The sequence below is a fragment of the Spinacia oleracea genome, chromosome 4 (assembly GCF_020520425.1).
Source record: "Spinacia oleracea cultivar Varoflay chromosome 4, BTI_SOV_V1, whole genome shotgun sequence".
Lineage (NCBI taxonomy): Eukaryota > Viridiplantae > Streptophyta > Magnoliopsida > Caryophyllales > Amaranthaceae > Spinacia > Spinacia oleracea.
The window spans coordinates 23,532,054-23,556,755 of NC_079490.1; the positions used below are offsets into that span (position 1 = coordinate 23,532,054).

Genomic DNA, 24,702 nt, shown 5'->3' on the forward strand with positions numbered 1-24,702 from the left:
TTCTTCCATTTGAAACCCATAAAGGTCATCTGCAGTTTCGGCCGTTCCAACCATAGTACAACTGACGTCGAAAGGAAGGGCGCGGATTTCTAGTATTACCCCGTTATGGTTAAGTTTAACCATTTGGTGCAAGGTTGAAGCCACACCTCCTTGAAGGAAATAATGCCCTTGGTCCAAGTATGCATTCTATGTTAAGTCTAATAAATGCGGTTCAGTATTAATTAACAAGTTAATAATTCAGTGAGATCAAGTGAGCTGAATGCCTAGCTAGAGGCCGCTTCAGTTCAAGTGGAATTAATGATATTAATCCACAGCTTACTCTTGACTGAACCCGTAGGGTCACACAAATAGTACGTAAACGGATCAAGTATTTAATGGCATTAGATACTCCATCTATGGATATTCGGAATCGACGGATCTTGGTTACATTGGGAGCTGAGATCGTCACAGGCAAGAAATGAATACTCCGGAAACGATGATATTGCCGGAAACAGAAATATGGATCGTATCGGAAATATAAATATTATCCAAGTCGTAGATGTTGCCGGAAACGGAAACATGGTACGTATCGGAAAATATTATCGGAAATGGAAATATTGCCGGAATCGGAAATATTGCAGGAAACGGAAATATTGTCAGAAACGGAAATATTATCGGAATCGGAAAATAATTCCGGAAACGGAAATATTAAATATTTGTTCGAAACGGAAATTAATTCCGGAATCGGAAATATTAAATGTTGTTCGTATCGGAAATGAATTCCGGAATCGGGAATTTAATCGGAAGCGTATCGTACGAATTAGCATCGGACGAGGCCCGCTAGACGAAGGCCCAGCACGAAGCCAGGCCATCGCCCAGCGAGCCGCACGCAACGCACGCCTCGACCAGGCCCAGCGCAAGGCCAGGCCCAGCCAAGGGCGCGCGCGCGCACGCAGCACCGCACATGGGCTGTGCGCTTGTCGTGGGCCGCAAGGCCTGCGCGGGTGCACGGCTTGTGCGATGCGTATGCCGGAAATCCTAATTCTATTGGGATTCGTGCGAAGATTAAAATCCTAATCTTATTAGAATTGCTTTGTTATTTAGAGTCCTAATAAAGTTCTAATTAACAAATCCACATCCTAGTAGGATTACAATTCCTTTTCCATACCTCTATAAATAAGGGCCTAGGGGTCATTATTTATATATAAGTTTTCAAGTATTCAAAACTAGGATTTTTAAGCAGAAAAATCAGCCATAACTCTTGCCCATTTTAGCCGAAAATAATAGTACCTTAAGGGCGATTCTAGTTGGTCAATCTTAAGGCGGATCCGGACGTGCTGTGGACTATCTACGGAGGGACGACACTTGGAGTCCTAAAGACTTGTTCTTGTTCGGTTCGGGCGCAGCTAGGGAAGGCACGCAACAAAGAGTATGCATCTAAATTATGCTATATGATTATGTGTAAATAATATGTATTCCTGGCTTAATAGTTTTTTCCGCATGATTTATGAATTGTCATATGTATCATAACCTAACAGTGGTATCACGAGCCTATTATTATTTTCATAATCTAAATTGCATGAACATGGTTAAATATTACAAATTTGCAAGAATTAAAAGGGGTGATTAATTTTCGTAATTGTTAATTAATTGCAAATTGCGTTTATTTAATTATACGTACGCAGTTTTTCGGCAGTTTCTTCGTTACTCATCCAAATCGAGTGATTTTTGTGTCAATTCCGCATGTAAAAGGCATTCTAAAATTCGAAGCCTAACTATGACTTTTCGAAGGTTTTAGTTTTTCGAATGCAAAATTTCATAAATTTAAGATGTTAAATTAAATATTTGCGATTCTTGTTGATAAATCTTGAATTTTTGATTGACCTACTGTATATGTTTAACAAGTTTGAATGCCTAGCCTTGTTAATTATGCAATCTAATTTGTAATTATGATTAATTTGTTGAAAATTAGAATAATTTAGAATTAATTTGATTTTCATAATTAATTATAATTTAATTAGAAACCTATGATTAAAAACCACCATAAAAATTGTAAATTTATGATAAATTTTAAATTTTTATGACCTAGGCTTGAATCCATGATAATCGGAAATCAATTGAATAATAAATTTTCGATTTTTCGCCCTAAAATTATGAAATTAATATTATTTATTAATTTGTCATTAATTTTAAATATAAATTTTAAATTTTTATGCGATTCGTTCATATAACTTGCACGCACAAAGCAATGGACGCTTCGTGTTACCCTTAAGGGGTGTTGTATAGTGCGGGCATGCGACGACGAGCAAGGGAGCTCGTCGCCCGTGCGGCACGAATGCAATGAGCAGGGGCATGGTGCACGAGCACAAGGCAGCAGCCCTGCCTTGTGTCGTGGGCCACGAGCTATGGATGAATGGGCATGGGCGAAGGCAAGGCATGGCAGTCGCGTGTGGGCAGCAAGCGAGCTGCGCCACAACGCGCACTGCCTCGCGCAAGCGCGCGCAGCCTCGCGCGCAGCGAGCGCAAGCTCGCGTGCCACGAGCGCTGCGCCCAGCGTTGATCGCGCGCAATTGCTCGCGCACGGCGAGCGATAGCTCGCGTGCATCAAGCGCTGGAGCGCGCGCAGCAAGCGCTGGCGAGCGCGCACAGCGAGCGATGGCTCGCGTGCGTCGAGCGCTGGCGCGCGCGCAGCGAGCACCACTTGTGCGATGGCTTGCGATGGAAGATGCAGGAGCTATGCGACGAGCGCATGGGCTGCGCGCACATGGCCAGCGATGGCTGTGTGCGTGTGGCCCATGGGCGTGCGATGCGTAGGGTGTTTGCGTTGCGATTAGATCGTTTTGAATGTTTAATTTGAAATTTTCAGTTTACGTAATTTTAATTAATTTTAAAATTAATAATTTAAATTATTTTCTTGGATTTTAATTTTGAATATTGTAATTATAATAAATTTTATTTATTCTAATTATTTTACTAAAATTAAAATCATGAATTAATTTAAATACGACTGAAATTAAATTAAACTTTTTGGATTCAATTATAAATTTATATGAGCTTTAAATTTTAATTAAATTTGTATGTTTCCGGTTAGACTAGAAATACATTTTTATGTTTAAAATTAGTAAAGCATATGAATTTATTGGTTTAAGTGGGAGCCCTTTTAGTCATAAACTCTTGATTAGGTCTACAAATCCTTAAGGTTAAAACAACTTGATTAGAATTAATAAGGACTGAATAATTGGTAGATTATTGGTGCCCTTGATTAATTGCTGCAAATGTTTACGTGATGCATAATGTCTTTTAACTAACCAGCTATGTGGGCCATTCATGATAATGAATGGGTGAATGGTATATATTGTATATGTACTGTTTTGCAGGTTATGAAGTGACTAGTATGGCCCAAATAGGATAGAAAATATGGTCTGCGTACCATTAATTTGAATGTAATTGGTCTAAAGTACCAAAGTTGTTTTTCAAATTCAAATATGGTCTGCGTACCATCAAATAGTTGTAATTAGTTTTAATTATAGCTTATCCTATTTGAAGAAAATGGTGCCTCCCACGGAGATTTTCAAGACAGACTTTGAAGTCAAAGCTTCAAGATGAAGTCGGGCCATACTAGATCACATTTATCTTATGCATGCTTTAAGTTATTTATTGCTTTAAATATGTCTTAATTATGCATAAGATTGTGGCTTGATTATGTTGCATGATTAAGGATTTTAGTTCACTTAAAATCTAACCAACATAGTAAGAGCCTTAAGTTCCAAACTTAAAAATTGAGTTAAAAGGTGCCATGCCAAAATATACACTTGCTTGGATATCCTTTACATCAATCTAGTAATAGTTTTCGCTCAGCGAGGTGTTACTTATTGGTCCTAAAGGGGCAAGGTACACAAATAATTGTGAGTACATGTTAGTTTTGGTGAAACTCAACGATATAAGTAAGGAGTCCTTTTATGTCGTGGCAAAATCGATAGGTTTACCTAATAAGTTCTTAGACGTACCTATCAACCAAGAATAGTTTCTAGACTATTAGCAAAAGGCTTTTGCTTACCTAAGATGTTTTAGGATTAAGTCGACAAACTGTGCTTATTTCTTCAATGATTTTAGGATCTTGGAATCATTTTATTCACACCTGCCGGAACACATAACTTGAATAAAATGCTTAATAAACATTGAATTATGCATGTATGCTAGGATTTAAGTTTATTAAGAGAAACTGTGAATGGTTATTTATTTGTTTATTCTTTTCAATTGTAGTTTTTAATATGGCAAACAACAATTCATTCAACATTCGATCAATTCTCGAAAAGGAGAAGTTGAACGGGAAAAACTTCCTTGACTGGAAAAGGAACTTGCAAATAGTTCTTATGCAGGAAGAAAAGGAGTATGTCCTAGATGAGGCGATGCCCGAAGCCGCAGGCGACGGGGTCACCCAGGCAGCCCTCAATCGTTGGATTGATGCCAACAAGGATGTGAAATGTCTAATGCTCGCCACCATGAGTGCGGATCTGCAGAAAACGTTCATCAACTCAGATGCTTTCACAATCATCAGTGAGTTGAAGAACATGTTCCAAGATCTGGCTCGAGTCGAAAGATTCGAGACTCATAGGCAAATTCTTGAGACCAAGCTTAAGAAAGGCGAGCCCGTAAGTCCACATGTTCTCAAAATGATTGGACTCATTGAGAATATGAGTCGGCTGGAACAGCAATTTTCTCAGGAAATGGCTATAGACACCATCCTCCATTCTCTTCATAGCGGGTATGATCAGTTCAAACTGAACTACAGTATGAATAGTCTGGACAAAACGCTCACTGAGCTTCACGGTATGCTGAAGACCGCTGAAAAGACGCTCAAAAGTGATAAGCAGGATGTGCTTATGGTGCGTGGGGGCAAGTTCAAGAAATCTGGAAAGAAGAGGAATGCTAAGAAAGGTGGCGACAAGGCCAGCCCAACTAAGCAAACTGGCGCCAAATCTGTAAAGAGGAAGGTCAGTCAACCCACTTCTGAATCCGAATGCTTCTACTGCAAGAAGAAGGGGCATTGGAAGAGAGATTGCTTGAAGCTAAAGGAAGATCAGAAGAACGGAACAGTCGTTCCATCTTCAGGTATTTTCGTTATAGACTATATACTTGCTAATTCAACTTCTTGGGTATTAGATACAGGTTGTGGCTCACACTTATGTTCCAATCCACAGGGACTAAGAAGAAGTAGAAAGTTAAGCAAGGGTGAAGTCGACCTACGAGTGGGAAATGGAGCACGGATTGCTGCATTAGCTGTAGGAACTTACTTTTTGTTGTTGCCCTCCGGGCTAGTTTTGGAACTGGAAGATTGTTTCCATGTTCCAAGTCTTACTAAAAACATCATTTCAGTTTCTTGCCTAGATGCTAAGGGATTTTCCTTTTTAATAAAAGACAATAGTTGTTCGTTTTATTTTAAAGAGATGTTTTATGGATCTGCTAGATTAGTCAATGGACTTTATTTATTAGATCATGACAAACAAGTATATAACATAAATACCAAAAAGGCCAAAAAGGATTATTCAGATCTCACCTATCTGTGGCATTGTCGATTAGGCCATATAAACTTGAAACGCTTAGAAAGACTTCAAAAGGAAGGAATTCTAGAACCATTTGACTTAGAGGATTATGGTAAATGCGAATCATGTTTACTTGGCAAAATGACAAAGCAACCTTTCTCTAAAGTTGGAGAAAGAGCAAATGAACTATTGGGTTTAATCCATACAGATGTATGTGGACCAATGAGTACAAATGCTAGAGGTGGTTTCAGCTACTTTATCACTTTCACTGATGACTTCAGTAGGTATGGTTATGTCTACCTAATGAAGCATAAGTCTGAATCCTTTGACAAATTCAAGGAATTTCAGAGTGAAGTAGAGAATCAATTAGGCAAGAAGATAAAGGCACTGCGGTCTGATAGAGGCGGTGAATATCTGAGCTATGAATTTGATGACCATCTGAAAGAATGTGGAATTCTATCAGAATTGACTCCTCCTGGAACACCACAATGGAACGGTGTGTCGGAACGGAGGAACAGAACCTTGCTAGACATGGTCAGGTCAATGATGGGTCAGGCCGAACTTCCATTAGAATTTTGGGGACATGCACTAAATACAGCTGCACTCACTATAAATAGAGCTCCGTCTAAAGCTGTCGAAAAGACTCCATACGAATTATGGTTTGGAAAGCCTCCAAATGTGTCTTTTCTTAAGATTTGGGGATGTGAAGTATACGTCAAACGATTAATTTCAGACAAACTTCATCCAAAATCTGATAAATGTATCCTTGTGGGCTATCCAAAGGAAACAAAGGGGTATTACTTCTACAATACATCTGAGAACAAAGTGTTTGTTGCTCGAGATGGTGTCTTTTTGGAGAAAGATCACATTTCCAAAATGACAAGTGGGAGAAAAGTAGACCTCGAAGAAATTCGAGTCGAACAACAAACTCTAGAGAATGCTCAAGATGACATTCAGGATGAAACTCAGAGATCTTTAGAAGAATCTGGTGAGAATCATGGTCAATCTAGAAATGTTACCCCGCGTAGATCGCAAAGATATAGATCTCAACCGGAAAGGTACTTAGGTATTTTGACGAACGAGAGCTATGACGTTCTATTACTTGAAAGTGATGAACCTGCGACTTACAAACAAGCTATGACGAGCCCTAGCTCCAAGCAGTGGCAAGAAGCCATGCAATCTGAATTAGACTCCATGTCTGAAAACCAAGTATGGGATTTGGTCGATTTGCCAGATGGCTACCAAGCCATTGGAAGCAAATGGGTTTTCAAACTGAAAAAGGACAAGGATGGGAAACTTGAAGTTTTCAAAGCTAGATTGGTTGCAAAAGGTTACAGGCAAGTCCACGGTGTGGATTATGATGAAACCTTTTCACCAGTTGCAATGCTAAAGTCTATTCGGATAATGTTAGCAATCGCTGCATATTACGATTACGAAATATGGCAGATGGATGTCAAAACTGCTTTCTTAAACGGCGTTTTAACAGAAACTGTGTTTATGACACAGCTTGAAGGTTTTGAGGATCCAAAGAATGCTAAAAAGGTATGCAAGCTAAAGAAGTCAATCTACGGATTGAAGCAGGCATCCAGGAGCTGGAATATACGTTTTGATGAAGCAGTCAGTGACTTTGGTTTCATCAAGAACGCAGACGAATCTTGTGTATACAAGAAGGTCAGTGGGAGCAAAATTGCTTTCCTAGTATTATATGTCGACGACATATTACTTATCGGAAATGACATTCCTATGTTGAACTCTGTCAAGATTTGGCTTGGGAAATGTTTTTCGATGAAAGATCTAGGAGAAGCACAGTACATATTGGGCATCAAGATTTACAGAGATAGATCTAAAACGATGATTGGACTTAGTCAAAGCACTTATATCAATAAGGTGCTTGATAGGTTCAAGATGGCGGACTCCAAGCGAGGCTACCTACCCATGTCTCATGGAATGACTCTAAGCAAGACTCAGTGCCCAAAAACACTTGATGAGCGTAGACGAATGAATGGGATTCCATATGCATCATTGATTGGTTCAATAATGTATGCTATGATATGTACACGCCCGGATGTTGCGTACGCACTCAGTGCTACGAGCAGATACCAGTCAGACCCAGGAGAGGCGCATTGGACTGCTGCCAAGAATATTCTGAAGTACCTGAAAAGGCACAAAGATGACTTCCTGGTCTATGGTGGAAATGATGAATTAATTGTTAAAGGCTATACGGACGCAAGTTTCCAAACCGACAAAGATGATTTCAGATCACAGTCTGGGTTTGTTTTCTGCCTCAACAGAGGAGCAGTAAGCTGGAAAAGTGCTAAGCAAAGCACCATTGCGGATTCTACAACTGAAGCGGAGTACATTGCTGCACATGAAGCAGCAAAGGAAGATACATGGCTAAGGAAGTTCATAGGTGAACTTGGTGTAGTCCCCTCCATTAAAGGACCAATTGCCCTGTATTGTGATAATAACGGAGCTATTGCACAGGCAAAGGAGCCTAGACACCACCAGAGAGTCAAGCATGTACTTCGTAGATTTCACCTTCTACGAGAGTTCGTTGAAAGAAAAGAAGTCGAGATAAGCAAAATTGGTACTGATGACAACATATCAGATCCATTAACTAAACCTCTGCCGCAGGCGAAGCACAACTCGCACACTGCAGCTATGGGAATCAAGCATATTGGAGAATGGCTTTGATGTCTCTGTTTAATGTTTTAAAGTTTTAGAGTTTAAATCTTTGTAAAACATTATTGGTTAATCATTCACAATAAATGAAAAGAATTCATTTTTCCATTTAATTTGTGGTTTATTAAATGATGAGTCCCTTCAATTTGACGATATATTCAAGATAGACTGTCAGGACCAGTCCTGTGACTAAGAAATGTCTATCAAGTGAACTTGAATGTCAAAGGTTGAAAAAGGTCCCTAGTCGGAGTTTTCTATAAAATTGGACGCATAGAAAACGTTAGACGATTAGAATGCAAGATGACTAGTAGTTCTGTTTCTTGAACTATGTGGACATGGCAATGTCATAATCATTTGCATAGATACTTACTTTGGGAAGACTAGTATCGGACAAGACCTATGAAACTTTACTGTAAGAGATGAAAATCTGTCATAAGTAAATTTCATTAAAATTATTAGACACTAAATCCTCAATACCTGAGTGATTTGAGATTACTTGTTTGAGAACTGGTTGCTTTGACGTTGACCAACCGTCGCACCGTAAAAGGAGGCTATAAAGGCAACGCTCAGGTAATCACCTATCAAACGAAGTCTAATCTCAAGATCGCAAGATTGGGATTGTCCTCCCATAAATCGGGATGAGATGCTTAAAAGTTGTACAAGGCCACTCGGAGAGCTAGAAACTGTGAAATGCATGGCCGTGCTCGGATGAATCATAGGCTATGATTATCTTTCTATTTGATCAGTTGAACTCTGAAACCGAGAAACACCTCTGGACATAATAAGGATGACAACTCTTACCTTATGTTCAAGAGCAAGCATCGAGCGACAAAGGAATTAGGAAATGCACACTTGTCCCTAAGGACAAGTGGGAGACTGAAGGAAATAATGCCCTTGGTCCAAGTATGCATTCTATGTTAAGTCTAATAAATGCGGTTCAGTATTAATTAACAAGTTAATAATTCAGTGAGATCAAGTGAGCTGAATGCCTAGCTAGAGGCCGCTTCAGTTCAAGTGGAATTAATGATATTAATCCACAGCTTACTCTTGACTGAACCCGTAGGGTCACACAAATAGTACGTAAACGGATCAAGTATTTAATGGCATTAGATACTCCATCTATGGATATTCGGAATCGACGGATCTTGGTTTCAGTGGGAGCTGAGATCGTCACAGGCAAGAAATGAATACTCCGGAAACGATGATATTGCCGGAAACGGAAATATGGATCGTATCGGAAATATAAATATTATCCAAGTCGTAGATGTTGCCGGAAACGGAAACATGGTACGTATCGGAAAATATTATCGGAAATGGAAATATTGCCGGAATCGGAAATATTGCAGGAAACGGAAATATTGTCAGAAACGGAAATATTATCGGAATCGGAAAATAATTCCGGAAACGGAAATATTAAATATTTGTTCGAAACGGAAATTAATTCCGGAATCGGAAATATTAAATGTTGTTCGTATCGGAAATGAATTCCGGAATCGGGAATTTAATCGGAAGCGTATCGTACGAATTAGCATCGGACAAGGCCCGCTAGACGAAGGCCCAGCACGAAGCCAGGCCATCGCCCAGCGAGCCGCACGCAACGCACGCCTCGACCAGGCCCAGCGCAAGGCCAGGCCCAGCCAAGGGCGCGCGCGCGCACGCAGCACCGCACATGGGCTGTGCGCTTGTCATGGGCCGCAAGGCCTGCGCGGGTGCACGGCTTGTGCGATGCGTATGCCGGAAATCCTAATTCTATTGGGATTCGTGCGAAGATTAAAATCCTAATCTTATTAGAATTGCTTTGTTATTTAGAGTCCTAATAAAGTTCTAATTAACAAATCCACATCCTAGTAGGATTACAATTCCTTTTCCATACCTCTATAAATAAGGGCCTAGGGGTCATTATTTATATATAAGTTTTCAAGTATTCAAAACTAGGATTTTTAAGCAGAAAAATCAGCCATAACTCTTGCCCATTTTAGCCGAAAATAATAGTACCTTAAGGGCGATTCTAGTTGGTCAATCTTAAGGCGGATCCGGACGTGCTGTGGACTATCTACGGAGGGACGACACTTGGAGTCCTAAAGACTTGTTCTTGTTCGGTTCGGGCGCAGCTAGGGAAGGCACGCAACAAAGAGTATGCATCTAAATTATGCTATATGATTATGTGTAAATAATATGTATTCCTGGCTTAATGGTTTTTTCCGCATGATTTATGAATTGTCATATGTATCATAATCTAACACTCCTAAGTCATGGAGCCAACGTCGCCCCAAGAGGAGGTTGAAAGTGGGCTTGATGTCGATTATTTGAAACTCCGTGGTGCGTGCCACAGGCCCAGTTTGTATGGTAAGGTTGATTTTTCCCAACACAGGCCTTCGGGAGTTATCATAAGCTCGTACCCCTTGTGAGGAGGTTTGGAAGTCATCGCTTCCTAGCCCCAAGCAATGGGCGGTTCGCAATGGGCAGACATTAACCGCCGAACCATTATCTACGAGTGCTAGGGGGATGTTTTGTCCTTTGCATCCAACCACTAAGTAAAGGGCTTCATTGTGAGCACCCCCCTCTTTGGATAAGTCTTTATCAGTGAAAACTATGGCCTTTTCTCCGGCATCTCTCCTGACATGGCTAACCAATGAGTCAGGTGTGATATCTGTGGGTACCGAGATGAGGTCAAGTGAGCGAATAAGCTTTTCGCGATGTTCCTTTGAAGTAAACATAAGATCCCAGATGGTAATCTCAGCCTTGGTTCTTTTCAGTTGTTTCAGGAGAGGATTTTCAATGACTTCCGCGACGGTGGCGTGCCGCCCGTTCTCAGGAGTTTACCTAACCGGGATTCGTCCATAGGAGGTGGGTGAATATCCGGTTGGTATATCCTTCCGGATCGGGTGAGGTTGTCGACCTCGGGCTCCTGAGGGGTGGTGTCAATGAGAGCATACCCGGGCCAAGTTTCAGTGAAGAGGTCCTGGCCCGAGACTTGAGATAGGTAAATATCTTCAGCATCATCGTTCCACACACCGCACACTTCCCCCTCGATTCGATCCATAGGTACCACAGCGAGTGGTGCACCTTGAGGTGTAATATACACCGTGGGGTCGAAATTCTCTTGTTGGTCGAGAGAGATGTGACAAGAGCCGAGTGGGCTCTTGTTGTTGTTGGGTTTGCCAACGTTAGGGAGAGGTATTACTTCATCCTCTATCATGTCCTGGATCGTATGTTTTAGATGCCAGCAGTTTTCAGTGTCATGCCCATTTCCTTGATGGAATTTGCAGTAAGTACCTTCGACCCAATATTTGTTTTTGACAGGAGGGTCACGGGTGGGGCCTATAGGTCTCAACTTTCCTTGATTGGTTAGTCTTTCAAAGGCTTGTACCAAAGTTGACCCGAGTGGGGAAAACTTTCGGTCTCGGACCCATCTTACAGTGTATCTTCGGACGGGATCCTCTTCTACAGCATGGACTTCTTGGGCTTGGGGTGTGTTACCCCGATTATAGGTGTTGGTCTTATATGCAGGTTTGCTCTGTATGGTTTTGGCGAGGTCGTCATCGATTTTTATTCCCACATCATAAACCCTTTTGAAAGTGTCGAGTCCCAGGTACCTAAGGTGTTGTCTGTAAGCCGGGTCCAAGTTGTCAATGAATTTTTGGACCAATTCTGTTTCGGGAAGCCTATTGATTAGCTGGGCCGCCTGGTCCCTCCACCTAGCAAAGTAGGTTGTGAAACCCTCATTTTTCTTTTGGAAGAGAACTTCCAGCTCGCGCATGGTGACTTGGAAATCCATGTTCGACGAGTATTGCTTGATGAAGACATTGACAAAGTCTTCCCAGGTGGGGAAGAGCTTAGGGTCCTGGTGATAGTACCATTTGAGCGGCACAGGTTCCAAGGACAAAGGAAAGGCAGGTAGGTACATGGACTTGTCCACACCTTTCAAGTTCATGGTATTCACAAAGCTCAGTAGATGATCACGGGGGTTGTCCGTGGCCTTGAACTTTGGTAAGTCAGATGAACTGAACTTTTCTGGTAATTTGCCAGAAAAAGGTTCAGGCTCGAGGGAGAAGTATTTGCTCCCCATGGTTTGCTGTAGGACCATTTTTTCGATCCTCTTCTCGTTTTCGAGGTCATTTTTGGCTTGCGCAGCCGCTAAGGCTTCGTTTTCCATTTTCAGTTGGCCCATGAGTTGGGTCATTTGGACCATCTGGTCTCGCAAATCTTCGATGGACATGTTTGGAGGTGCGAATCGAGGTTGGGGAAGCGGAGATCCTTGAAATGAGGGACGACGGACGGAGCTTGGAGTTACTAGACCTAGTGTTGGTGATGTATCTTCGAGACGCACTAGCCGTTGATTCCCTGATCGGCACCAAGTGGCAGGACCAGTCCTAGGCATAAGATAAGCTAAAGTTTAGGTTCTCAAAGTTCCAAGCATTACTTAGTCTAGACTTCGACTCTCTAAATTGGTGTTTTCTTTTCGCTCTTTCTTTTGTCGGTACACTTTTTGGGGGTTTTTTTTTTTTTGGTCGTTCTTTGGATTTTCGAAACACTTGCCCGTGTGACATTCATAGTTGTTAGCATGTTCGGTTTTGGTGCCGAGCATTGCCGTCGTATGAGGCCTAACGACGACACAAAAAGTTATTAATTTTTCGCGAGTCGCCTTTTGAAATCGAGTGCTTTTCTTACGCCCTCGTAGCAATTCTTTTGATGAGCATTTTTTGTGCTACGTACTTTCTTTTTGCTTGGGCACCGAGGCTGCTGCGCCTGACCAGAAAGCCAAGCAGCAACTTCAGCGCCCAGCAGTGGGCGTGAGAAATTTTGGCGCCCAGCTAGGGGCGTTGAAAATGCGTCCCTAGCTGGTTCTCGTTTTCTGTTTTCTGTTTATGCGACTTCGATTTGCGTGCTTGCCTAATAGCGTCCTTTACGCATAACAGCGTTTGTGGAATTCGTTACGGGCCATCCTGAGCGTCGCTTATTTTGTGGCGATCATTCGGGTTTGCGGAACACGTGTTTCGGTATAACTCTTTGGCAAATTAGTCTATGAATGTTTGGGCAGTTTTTAAGGTCATTGGTTTTCTAGGATAGTTTGTCACACACAATCACATATTTCGCTACACATAACTACATTACAAACATGGATTTGAAAATTAAATATGCCACGTAGTTTATGATAGGCTTCTATGGATAGTATTGGCGCCTGGCTTGGTACCGCTTCTATCGTAGATCCAACACATGCCCCGGTCGAGGTAGTGTCTTCAACAGACGAATTTCGCTCAAGAGGCCAACTCGCAAGTGCAAGCCAAGGGGGCAGGCAGGCGAGAGGGGCCTAATGGGCAAGCGATTGGGTTCGGGATAGGTGTACTACCTGCACAAGTACCGAGTGGGAAACATGCGCGGCGTATGCACCCCCCTATTGGCGAAAAAAAGGTATCCTTAGTCCCAACTCTCGAGGGAGCCGAGATTCGTTATGCGGTTCTGCCCGTTCACATTAATATGCTGATTTTCAGGTCGTCCCAACTTGATGGGGAAATAAACGCGGGGTAGGATCGTTTCACCCTTCGGCTATTTTGATTACCTACAAGCACGAGTATTTCCTTCACTATCCCCAGCGGAGTCGCCACTGTGAGGGGGGTCGAAAAAGCGCGAGGCTAATGCGTGACCTTGTCCCTCGTGGGTGTGACGATTCTTTTTATTCAATCAAGTGTAATTAGATTTCTTGTGAGTATACACCCAATTGACTAGTAATATAGGAGTCGCCATTCAGTTTTTAACGAAAATGAGAAAAACTGACAAAACCCGGTTATCGTGACATAAAGGGAGTGCAATTATGTTTGACCACGACGGCCGTAGGCTCCCTTGTGATCCCTGGTGTGGGGATCTCTCAATATACACCCGCAAGGTAGAGATTGAGGGTTCGGGGGACTGTAACTACCGAGAGGAGTAATTCGCTCGTCGATAACTCCAGAGGCAGGATATCCTTACTAGCTCAGCATAAATAATTGAATGGACATGCGTTAACTATTAAACTAATCTGAGTTGATTTTAGCAATATGCAACATATAATACTAATTCGATCGTGATTATCTGATTTAAATAACATTAAGGGACCTAGCATGATAATCCGATTTCCCAAAAATATTATATTTGTTAGGCGTGATAGAACAATCATATTAGGTTAGTTTAACAGTTCATAAAAAGGTCGAGGAAAGCGGTTAAATCATCGAAAAGGGACACATTACGACGCACCCTTGAGAGGTGCGTCACGGTTCTCAGAAAACTAACCACTTTGACTTTGCTATTTCTCCTTTTTATTTAACGAATCTCGATTATGGGACAGGATACGTTCTGTTCGATTTATGGATCGATTGCGACAGAACGCGTGAACAGTTCGCAGCGAGAGGCTTAGGCTAAGGGGTTTAGAGTCAATACTCAGAATATATTATGTGTTGTTGTGTTGTTTCACGTCGAAACTAGGGGCCTATTTATAGGGAAGAGTTCGTGGAAAGATAGAATTGCAGAGTTCTAATCCGCAAAGAATTAGGAAAAGAGACGTACCCAGGTATTTTCAGCGCCCAGGCCTGGGCGCCGAAATAGCGTTGAAAATAGGGTCTGGGCAGTTTTGTTTAGTCAGATTCGGATTCCTAAGATCCGTAGAGTTTGAGATTAATTCGAGTCTTTTAGCGCGTATCAATTTTATGACGGAATGCGTCTGGGCCCGTTACGAACTCTAGGCTCGTTAGGATTTTAATTAATACGTAACTCTTATTTCTGAATCATATTAGTAATAGGATTCTTGCAGTTTTCTATCTCATTTAGGATTTATGTTGGAGTGCAACACCTAATTCTGACAGGTTTCTATCTTTTATGATTTTCCACTTTTAGACGCTAACTTTTACGGCAGTTACTATTTTTAGCAGGTTTTCGTAAATAGCAGATTTCGGGTGAAATGAAATGGGGAATCGAGATTCGTTTATTTTATAGGAGATGCGTTGTCAAGTGGAGTTTTTATGCTTTCATCATCGAACCTTTCCCTTGCGGAAATGGGGACAAAAGTAGGTGTCTACACATTGTTATTTCAAATTTTATGTTTGTTAATTTAGTTATGAGCAGTAGTCACATTCTAGGGCAAAGTAAGGGAAACCATGTTTATACCATGATTGTTATGCATTTAAGTTTATTAATTTTTGATTATGCTTGAGTAATTCCAATTAATTTTTTCCTAATTGTTAATTCATGTAATTGGCCAATATCCTGGATTGATTATCTAGCTAATAAGAATTAGAATCGAAAGATCGTATTTTTAGAGCTTGGTGCAATAGACAATTCTGATTATGTTAGCAATCGTACTGCATATGTTGAATTAAAAGTGTTAAAACTTGACCGTAGAATTAACATGTAATTTAATTACTTGACCTAGTTTATTTATTTTTGGATTGATTTGTATTTTTGGATTGATATAAGCATGGTGGACCAAACGTATGCCCTTGGACCTTTAATTCATTGATAAATTCAAGATTTATATTATTCCTTTAGTTTTAGTAGTTTATAAACCAAAATCAACTTTCGTTTATATGAAATAGTTCATATAATTGGGCAAAAACTAACAAAACTTGTCTTCCTGTAACAGACGTCGTGCACTTGTGATATCACTTTTTAATTCATCATATTTCATTTGTTAGCATGTATATATTTGGTGAACCAGCCGTTTCTTGGAGGATAAATTGAACAAAGATGATGATGAGCATTGCTAGAGACAATAGCCACAACAAACTACTACATATTTGAATTTCTTCAACTTTCCACAACATACTTCCTCCGTTCCCCAAAGCAACCATTAAATTGCTCAAGTTCTACCCCCAAATTCCACTTAAACTGCTCACGCGCGTTGTTGGTGTTTTCCAAGTTAACGGCATTTTTAGTCTGTCCTAATATAAAGCAAACAACATTGTCTTTTAACAAAAATCATGTCCTTGATACTTGCAATACGTACACATGGATTGGACCGACTAGCTAAGCTACTAAACTAAGAAGAAACTGGCCAAAACAGGCAAGAAATAGTTAAACAACCCATAAACCACATCAACAGCATTAGAAGCAAAACTCCCTCCCAAAGTACTTGTTGTCAACACCACAACCATCCAATCGTCCTCTGACCCAAGACCCGCTCCAGTAAACCTCGAATCATTGATGTACCGAGCATAGCCAGTCCGTGTATAGTTGGTAAGGACTAGGGTAGGAACTAGTTTACGGACACAAACTGGTAAAATAATGCCGTTACCTGTTGTATTTGGATCGATCTTGCATTTCTTGAGCAGCTTCGGGTAGTTCAGGAACTGGCTTCCAGTGCCAGCTGGTATAGCATTGGCTGCTACTGTCTGAACACATGGGTGATCCTTAATCTCATCGGCTAGCTCATCGGCTAAGCACCCAGCTTGCTTGTTTTTAGTTAAGGATGGGAGTTGTAGGGAGTTTCTGTAGCTGTTTAAACCTTGGAGAAGATTATTCTCTTCTTCTGCAAGTTTACACATGATAAATTAATTACTTGCAATTAAAATTCGAGAATATTCATTTTTGGGAAATCAGAAATCAAACATTGGTATCGATTGCCCCTCCAATTGGTCAAATTCCGGATAAGCAAAGACCAGTGATTATTATAGGGTTGATCATACAGCAACTATGAAAGTGAAAACATGTAGGCACCTATGTTCTATAAAGACCTCCCCTTAAAAAAAGTTGTATGATAGACGAACTTGTTACTTTATGTTGAAGTTCGTTTCATAAAAATGTACACCCACCCTTTATAAGTCGCATTTTTTTCTTCTGACTTTCACAATGACTCCTCTGTTTCTTGGTTTCTTTTGCTAGAGTAAACAATTAAATGTGTGTGGAAATAAGAAACATATCAAGTTTTTCAAATTCTGCAAATATCAAAATTGATTCAATTAAGTGTCAATAGGCCAACAAATTAGGTGTTACAACGGTTGCATGTTGCTCTATATATTTTGTATTTTTAACCACCAAAAAGCACATTTTAAAATTTTAAAGCACAAATTTACAAAACAAATTACTAGGAAAGGAGATTACATTTAAAGAGACTTGGAGAGTACTTCATAGTGACAAATTAACAACTACAAAATTCATGATCTATATGAGACAAAACATGGACTTTTTCCCATTGGAAGGATAGTCTAGAAACTTTTTTTTTTTTGACGGGATAGTCTAGAAACTTAAGAAAGCCACAATACTTCCAAATAAAGAGTACAGTCATTTATGAAAAGAAAAAAAATCACCTATAAAGCGGGCATACACACACGAACCTTGATGTTCGGTCACTATAGGTCCACAAGTGCGTTAAATGACATATCGCAGCAATTCCGCATGATTTTGGAGATATGTGGACATGGTTGGGCAAGAGCGGGGGAGCAAGAAGGGAAGGGCCGAAGGGGAGGGGTGGGTTTATAAGTTACTATAAGGTAGCTAGCTAGACGTCTAGATTTATACCTAAAATATTGGCCCTATGAGAAATAATACAATTATGTAGGATCTTGTTAGATTCGTTTCAATATATATTTTTGGAATATCAACTTTCTATCACTTGTACGCGCATAAAATTTGAGATATTTACGTTTTAAGTCATATCTTAAAAACTGTGAAAAGTCAAATGGTGCAATTCTTTAGAGACAGAAAAAGCTACAGGTAATCCGGCAAACTTAAATCTAATCTGTAATTGAGCTTGAGCACACCAAACATTAGTTGTTACATAAGTTATACTTATATTTAGACAAAATTGATTTCAACTTCCTTTCTTATTACTGTATTGAAATTTTTGTTTCTTTTTTTTCCTGAATGAGCCACAAGGCAATACAAATTACAAATTACAAATTGGGGCGGGAAGATTCAAACACCTTAACCATTAAACTAAGACATCATTATCATTGATACTTTATTGAAATACTAGTTTTCGTGTTTGTAATTGGTATTGCTACGACTAGACAGATCAATTATCTATACGAAAATATTACTCTCCTGTATTCACTATACTGTGTCCAACTTAACAAATAAAAGAAAAAGTAGTTAGTGTTCCGGGCGATGCCCCGGAATATTGCATACAGTTTGATTTTTTTTATTCATTTCAAATTTACTTATTAATTTTTTATATACGGAGTAGCAATTTGAGAATAATATGAAATGCATTATATATGATTTAGCATTAACATATAAGGTCGGGGGTTCAAGGCAACATTTTTTTTGTGAAAACACAATAAACAATCATGTTTGCGTATGATGTGGCGCTATGATGTCATGTCACTTGCCAAGTGATTGTGACATGGGGAGAGATGTCATAAATTGACTTGAAAATTTAATAATATATAGATTCACAAGCATTACTCCCTCCGTCCCGGAATACTCGACCCGGTTTGACCGACACAGAGTTTAAGGGACTTAAATTGACTTATTTAATTTAATAGGTAGTAGTTGATAGTGGGGTATTATTTTAATGTAGTTAGTGGGAGGTGGGTTAAGAGGTGGGGTTGGGGAAGAGTAGGGGTTGAATTTTTAATTATTTTTTGTATGGAGTAGGGGGTAGGTGGGTTAATAGGGGTGGAGTGAGAAATAATATAATATTGTTAGAATATTTCCATTTTTAGAAACAAGTCAAGTATTAAGGGACAACCCGATAAGGAAAACAGGTCAAGTATTCCGGGACGGAGGGAGTATTATGGATTGATAAAGTGAACTTCATTTTTTGGAATTTAACCACATGTTAATGCATGCATGTCAAGAAATAAAAGGTTTAATAAAATTATTACTCCCCCATCCGAAATTAGTTGTCAGAGTACGTTTTCTGAACCAGTAACGTGACAACTAAATCCAAACAAAGGTTCACCGTATGTACTGCATGATCACCAGGAAGGAAAGACTCGACTTACCATCATCACAAAGAACTGGAACAAGGAGCAAAAGATAAGCATGAAGGAGAACCACAATCAGAAACAAGCAATTCTTAGGCGCCATTTACTTGATATTGATCCAAATTAATCAGTTATTTGCTAATTTTTAAAGAAATCACCTGCAACAATATATTATTAAAAACATAAAAGTATAATTTAACTATCATGAAAATGAAAATAAAGCAAATGAACAAAATTAAGTTGGGAAACTTACCTAGGTAGCTTAGTGAGATATGCAATGTCGGAGTTATTTGAGTTCTGATGATTTTCAAGTATAGGATGAGGATTGGAGTTTTGAATTATTATTATTATTATTAATTAAAAAGATGACGACGTTAAGTGGGTTTATACACGTTGCATACATGCAGGATGGATGTATGGCTTTTTGAATTACTTCTGATATGTCAACATTTATCCACTATCAAAATGTTGTTTTTGAGTTTTTAAATTACGTCTCAATTACTGAGTATGAGAGTATCTAGCTATTAATTTATTATTATTATTTTTACTGAGTATCTAGCTATTAATTACGGAGTACTCCGTTATCACAAGAAGTATAAACTAGTCCTACAAATGTTACCGCACGTGGTCACCATGCATATAAGCAATTTTGAAGTTTCAATACACGATCAGCATTTCAGCATGCTACCCGAATAAGCGATTGGTGCGGATCTTGAACAATTTATGAGAATGTATAATAATACTTAAATTATTTGAAAGATCGGAACTAAAATTAACAATAATTAGGTAATCCAATTTATTTATATCTTGGTTAATCAAACTTGAATATATTGGTCATAACTCATAAGGGCATATCAAGAGAGTCTAATTTTAAGACTTTTCTCATATACATGTCAGCTTTTCACTAGTCTTCTTCAGACTCATCCAAATTTAGCTCTTCACCCCTCGACCTGATTTTAAACATCTCAAATAATATAACATCTTAATTATTATTATTTTATTTAACTCACATATTGAGTCTTAATTTGAATCTTAGCTTTTCAAGACTCGATTTAAGACTTTGTTAAGACTAACCCACTTTAATGCCACAAACTGATATGTCTGATCTTAAGACTAGGTGAGCCATGTGCCATCTCAGCAAAATTCAAGTCTGAAGACTTGGCGCTGATGTTGCTCTAAGCCCATAAGTCTTAAGATTTGAGTTTTACTAATATATCATTTGACTCACCTAATTCTAAAATCAGACAAAACAATTGTTAGCATTTAAGTGGGTGAGAGTAGGGATGGGCGATGAGATCCATACCTATACTTTTCACGTAGATTTGGACTCGCTCTAGATCTATTAGGTTTGAAAACTTCAGACCCTTACTCGGGTCCAATGGGTCTGACAGTTTTTGGTCTAAAATGAGTCTTGATAATATATTAATTTAAACCTTTTTTGCACTAAATTTTTCTAGGCCATTAGTTTAACCATCATTTATCATCACATTTATGTATAAAATATCAAAAGTTATCTTATATTACTTCCCATACTGACTAATGTGCCTAAAAAGAAATTAAATTAACATACTTTGTTATTTTATTAATTGAATGGGTTCATGGCTTGTATATGGATCGGATCTAGATCTAAAAATATTGCATCGAGGCCCAGACTCGTTAATTAACAAATGGACCAAGATCCGCCCTAGATCCAATGAGTCTACATAATTGGACCAAGACCCTAAAAAATGGAGATGGTCCAATAGGTCTAGGTCGGATCCTAGACCGTGTCCATCCCTAGGTGAGAGTCTTGACAAAGTCTTAAATTAATAAGTCCTGAAAAACCAACACTCAGCTTAAAACTGTTAGAGTTTAGTAAAATAATACACAGTACAGCCTGTCTCCTGTGTGGCAAGTCACACCATCAGCTGATGATGTGACGAGTGATACTAATGTGAGATTTACGGCAACATAGTGATGTTAGATTAATATAGTGTATATGGAGCAATGATTTCACCTCTGCTGGTTGGGAGTCTTGGTTAAGGGTTCGATACTGTACTTAACACTACAAAAAATTGTATTATTAACCACGGGAAATTCCGTCGCGAAAGGCCAATAATCGTTGATTAACGACGGGATTTCCTGTCGCGAACCCGTCATAAAAGGGGGTCGTCGTTAATAGAAATCCCGTCGTAAATCCGTCGTAAACCCGTAAAGGACATTTGCGACGGTTATTCCCGTCATTGTTTGGTTGTTAGCCCCGTCACAAAAGGCTTTTGCGACGGGATTTTTGACCGGTCGTAACTAGGTTGTCGTTAAAGATACAAATTCTTGTAGTGTAAACTCTCACACGTGATGTTTCATGGGTCAGATCTTAATACTTCCCCGCACGTGTGAGGTCCCTTTTCAATATGGGTCACATGTGATTTTTCATGGGTCAGAGTGTCTTTTATCACTCCCCCTCACATGGATCTCGTTCAGTTGGCCCATAATACAGTACAATAAGGTCCCAGCTGTGGGTCTGGCTCTAATACCATGTTAAATACGGGTTTAGACCGCACCCGTTATCGAGAGAGAGAGCCCAGTTAACAAAATTAAAGGGGGTTCCACCTTAAAACCATATGACAATAAGGGAAGTACCCCCTTGACCTTATTAAGTGTTTAACTCTCTTCTCTTTTATCAACATAATACTCTCACACGGTATATTTTATGGATCAGATCTTAACAATCACCGTGCCAGACCGGAAAAAATCACGCTCATAGCGAAGTTTCTACTTGTACTTACGGATACTATTTCAATATTGTTAAATACTCCGAAGTAAAAGACTAATCTTTTCCTATTAATAGAAATAATAATAATAAAAAAAAATCTCCTTTCCATTAGGCCAAATGAACAAACCAAGCTTAGCTTGGAAGTTAGTAGCGCGCCCTATTATATAAGAGTATGAAAGCGGTGAAAAAATAAGGTAGAAAAAGGTTGAAAGTTCCAGACATAGTCCATAACACACCCTAAAAACAGGGGTAAAGATAACCTAGAAACCCAAAAATGGAAAACTAAGTCCCATTTCAACAGACGTGTCCTTAGACTACAATCTTCATGACACACGTAACTCTAATTACCATATTCCACAGACACGTAGTTTCAATTACCAAATTCCAAATTCTCTCTCTTTATCGCACCACTATTCCCATGCAACTAAGTTAGCAAGTACTAGAATTGTATAAATAGAAAGGAGAGAAGCTTTCATGTAATTCCAAGTTCTAAAAAAACTAAGTTTGGTTGTTTGTTTATGTTTTTACGTGGATTGGTAGCATCTAGGGCTGTAGTAGCAGTAAGCACAAGTTTATGTGTTGGTAGTGTGTTCTCAAGAAGTAGCGTTGGTGTTTATCGAACCATCGGAAATAGTGGTACAAGGTTACAGACGGTAAGAATGGCGTCCGGCGGCGACAAATTTCCGGCTCAGAAGCAGGATACTCAGCCTGGGAAGGAGCATACTATGGATCCTATCCCTGAGGCTCTTCGCCAAGAGTACAGGGCTGCTAACAAACTTCAGGTATACACTACGTACAATTTTATTCGTCCCTTAATTGAGAAAGTTATCAAGTATAACTATACGATAATGTTTGTTTGATTGATTATTACTAAGTGATTGTAAACTATATCATCACATTCTATAACTATTTGATTAGATATTTGTTTTATACGAAGTACATGATAACATAAAACGATCACTCAAGTTTAAAATTTGGTTAATATTAATGTGAGATTTCTATCATATGCACGGAGTATGTCTTTCTATGCTTGTAAAGTTAATCATTTAATTTAAGTGTGACAGTTAAATTGTTGGATTATCCATGATTTTGGCCAAAAAATAAAGTGCAAGGGTGTTCAACCCCATCTCTATCTCTTAGGATAAAAGAGTAACATAGAACAAGAGTAATTCTTTGGTGGTAAACAGGTACAGTAGTCTGATCCTTTTTTTAACCATGTACTGCCAATTAAGAAACTTTACGAATATGGTTGAAACTAGACTTATAAAAAAATAAACAATTAATTTCATTTAGGCCTATATTAGTGGAAAACAATATAATTGATCAGAACAGTGATGAAATTTTGACCCCTCCTGGCAGGGGAAAGTGGCTCTGGTAACAGGGGGAGACTCAGGAATAGGGAGAGCAGTGTGCCAGTGCTTTGCCATGGAGGGAGCAACTGTAGCCTTCACATATGTTAAGGGTCAAGAAGACAAGGATGCGCATGACACCCTTCAAATGATCAAGAAGAACAAGAGCTCTGACTCTAAAGACCCCATCGCTATCCCGGCGGATTTGGGGTACGATGAGAACTGCAAGAGGGTCGTAGATGAGGTAGTGAACGCATTCGGGCGTATTGATATCTTAGTCAATAATTGTGCAGAGCAGTACGAGTGTGCTACGGTGGAGGAGATTGATGAGAATAGGCTTGACAGGGTGTTCAGGACTAATATCTTCTCTTACTTCTTTATGACAAGGTTAAGCATAAACTAGATCGAGCTTTTCTGGGTTTTTATGTTTGTTATGCTGTCAAAAATGAACATGTTTTTGAGTTGATGTTATTCTAATGTGTAGGCATGCACTGAAGCATATGAGGGAAGGGTCTAGCATCATCAACACTACATCAGTGAATGCATACAAGGGTAATGCCTCGTTGCTGGACTATACCTCTACGAAAGGTGCAATCGTGTCGTTCACTCGGGGTTTAGCTTTGCAGCTTGTGGAGAAGGGCATCCGTGTTAATGGGGTTGCTCCTGGACCTATCTGGACACCGCTGATCCCGGCCTCCTTCAAGGAGGATAAGGTTAAAAGTTTTGGGTCTCAGGTGCCTATGAAGAGGGCAGGACAACCTAGTGAGGTTGCACCTTCTTTTGTTTTCCTTGCTTGTAATGGTGACTCCTCTTACATTACAGGGCAGGTCCTCCATCCCAATGGTGAGAAATCTAACCTATCACTCTTTATTTCGGTTATTTATGGATGTTGAATCGGTTTGGGTTAATGTATGGTGTTATTCTGTTTCATGTGTACAGGTGGAACTATTGTGAATGCTTAAAAGTCGTTGAAGATGATCGAATGGTGTTTTGCTGTGTATGCTGTTTTTTGGTGTTAACAACAGAAAGTTGGTTTTCGATGTTTATGCAGACAATGCAACACAAAGTTGGTTTTTGGTGTTTATGCAGAAAACGCAACACAATGTAGTATAAACAGAAAGTTTATGGAGTAGTAGTTTTGAAGAGCGCATGTATGGTAGGAAAAAAAAAATGTGATGATATGGTCTCTTCTATCTTGTAGTTTATGTATCTTCCTGAAACTAACATAAAAGTACATAATAATGATATAATAAGTTATAAGGTTGTTCTAGCTATGGTGGTTGATATAACAGATGTTTCTTCCTTTTTCTTTGTTATTATGTTGAATTATCTTTAACCTTCTAATTATAAACTAAACCTCCAAATATAAGTTAACTAACCTATTTTATTTGGGGATAAATGCACTCAGTTTTGAAAATAACATGCAAAAGAAACAAATTGAGATGAATTCATTTGTTTTCCTGAACACGCCTGGATAGAGAGAGATTTCGCCTCTGACA

The 24,702-nt window shown here is 39.4% G+C and overlaps 2 protein-coding genes across 2 annotated transcripts; one reads left to right on the top strand and one right to left on the bottom strand.

Moving 5' to 3' along the window:
* Positions 1-16,003: 16,003 nt before the first annotated feature.
* Positions 16,004-19,438, bottom strand: LOC110778864 (uncharacterized GPI-anchored protein At3g06035-like). Its single transcript, XM_021983408.2, has 3 exons — positions 19,356-19,438; positions 19,121-19,260; positions 16,004-16,701 (listed from the first exon to the last, which is right to left on the bottom strand). Exons 2-3 carry the CDS (start codon positions 19,203-19,205, stop codon positions 16,208-16,210), a joined length of 579 nt encoding a protein of 192 aa, XP_021839100.1. The 5' UTR covers positions 19,206-19,260; positions 19,356-19,438; the 3' UTR covers positions 16,004-16,207.
* A 2,887-nt stretch (positions 19,439-22,325) lies between these two features.
* On the top strand, positions 22,326-24,499 carry LOC110778867 (NADPH-dependent aldehyde reductase 1, chloroplastic-like). Its single transcript, XM_021983411.2, has 4 exons — positions 22,326-22,636; positions 23,214-23,590; positions 23,688-24,046; positions 24,143-24,499. The coding sequence occupies exons 1-4, from the start codon at positions 22,373-22,375 to the stop codon at positions 24,163-24,165; spliced, it is 1,023 nt and encodes a 340-aa protein (XP_021839103.1). The 5' UTR covers positions 22,326-22,372; the 3' UTR covers positions 24,166-24,499.
* The last annotated feature ends 203 nt before the right edge of the window (positions 24,500-24,702 follow it).

Excerpts from the sequence above, each read along its gene's own strand:
- LOC110778867 (XM_021983411.2), top strand. The coding sequence starts at position 22,373 with ATGTTTTTACGTGGATTGGTAGCATCTAGGGCTGTAGTAGCAGTAAGC. Across the intron at positions 23,591-23,687 it reads TCTTACTTCTTTATGACAAG|GCATGCACTGAAGCATATGA; the intron begins GTTAAGCATAAA and ends TCTAATGTGTAG. Across the intron at positions 24,047-24,142 it reads GCAGGTCCTCCATCCCAATG|GTGGAACTATTGTGAATGCT; the intron begins GTGAGAAATCTA and ends TCATGTGTACAG.
- LOC110778864 (XM_021983408.2), bottom strand. The coding sequence starts at position 19,205 with ATGGCGCCTAAGAATTGCTTGTTTCTGATTGTGGTTCTCCTTCATGCT. Across the intron at positions 16,702-19,120 it reads TCCAGTTCTTTGTGATGATG|AAGAAGAGAATAATCTTCTC; the intron begins GTAAGTCGAGTC and ends GTAAACTTGCAG.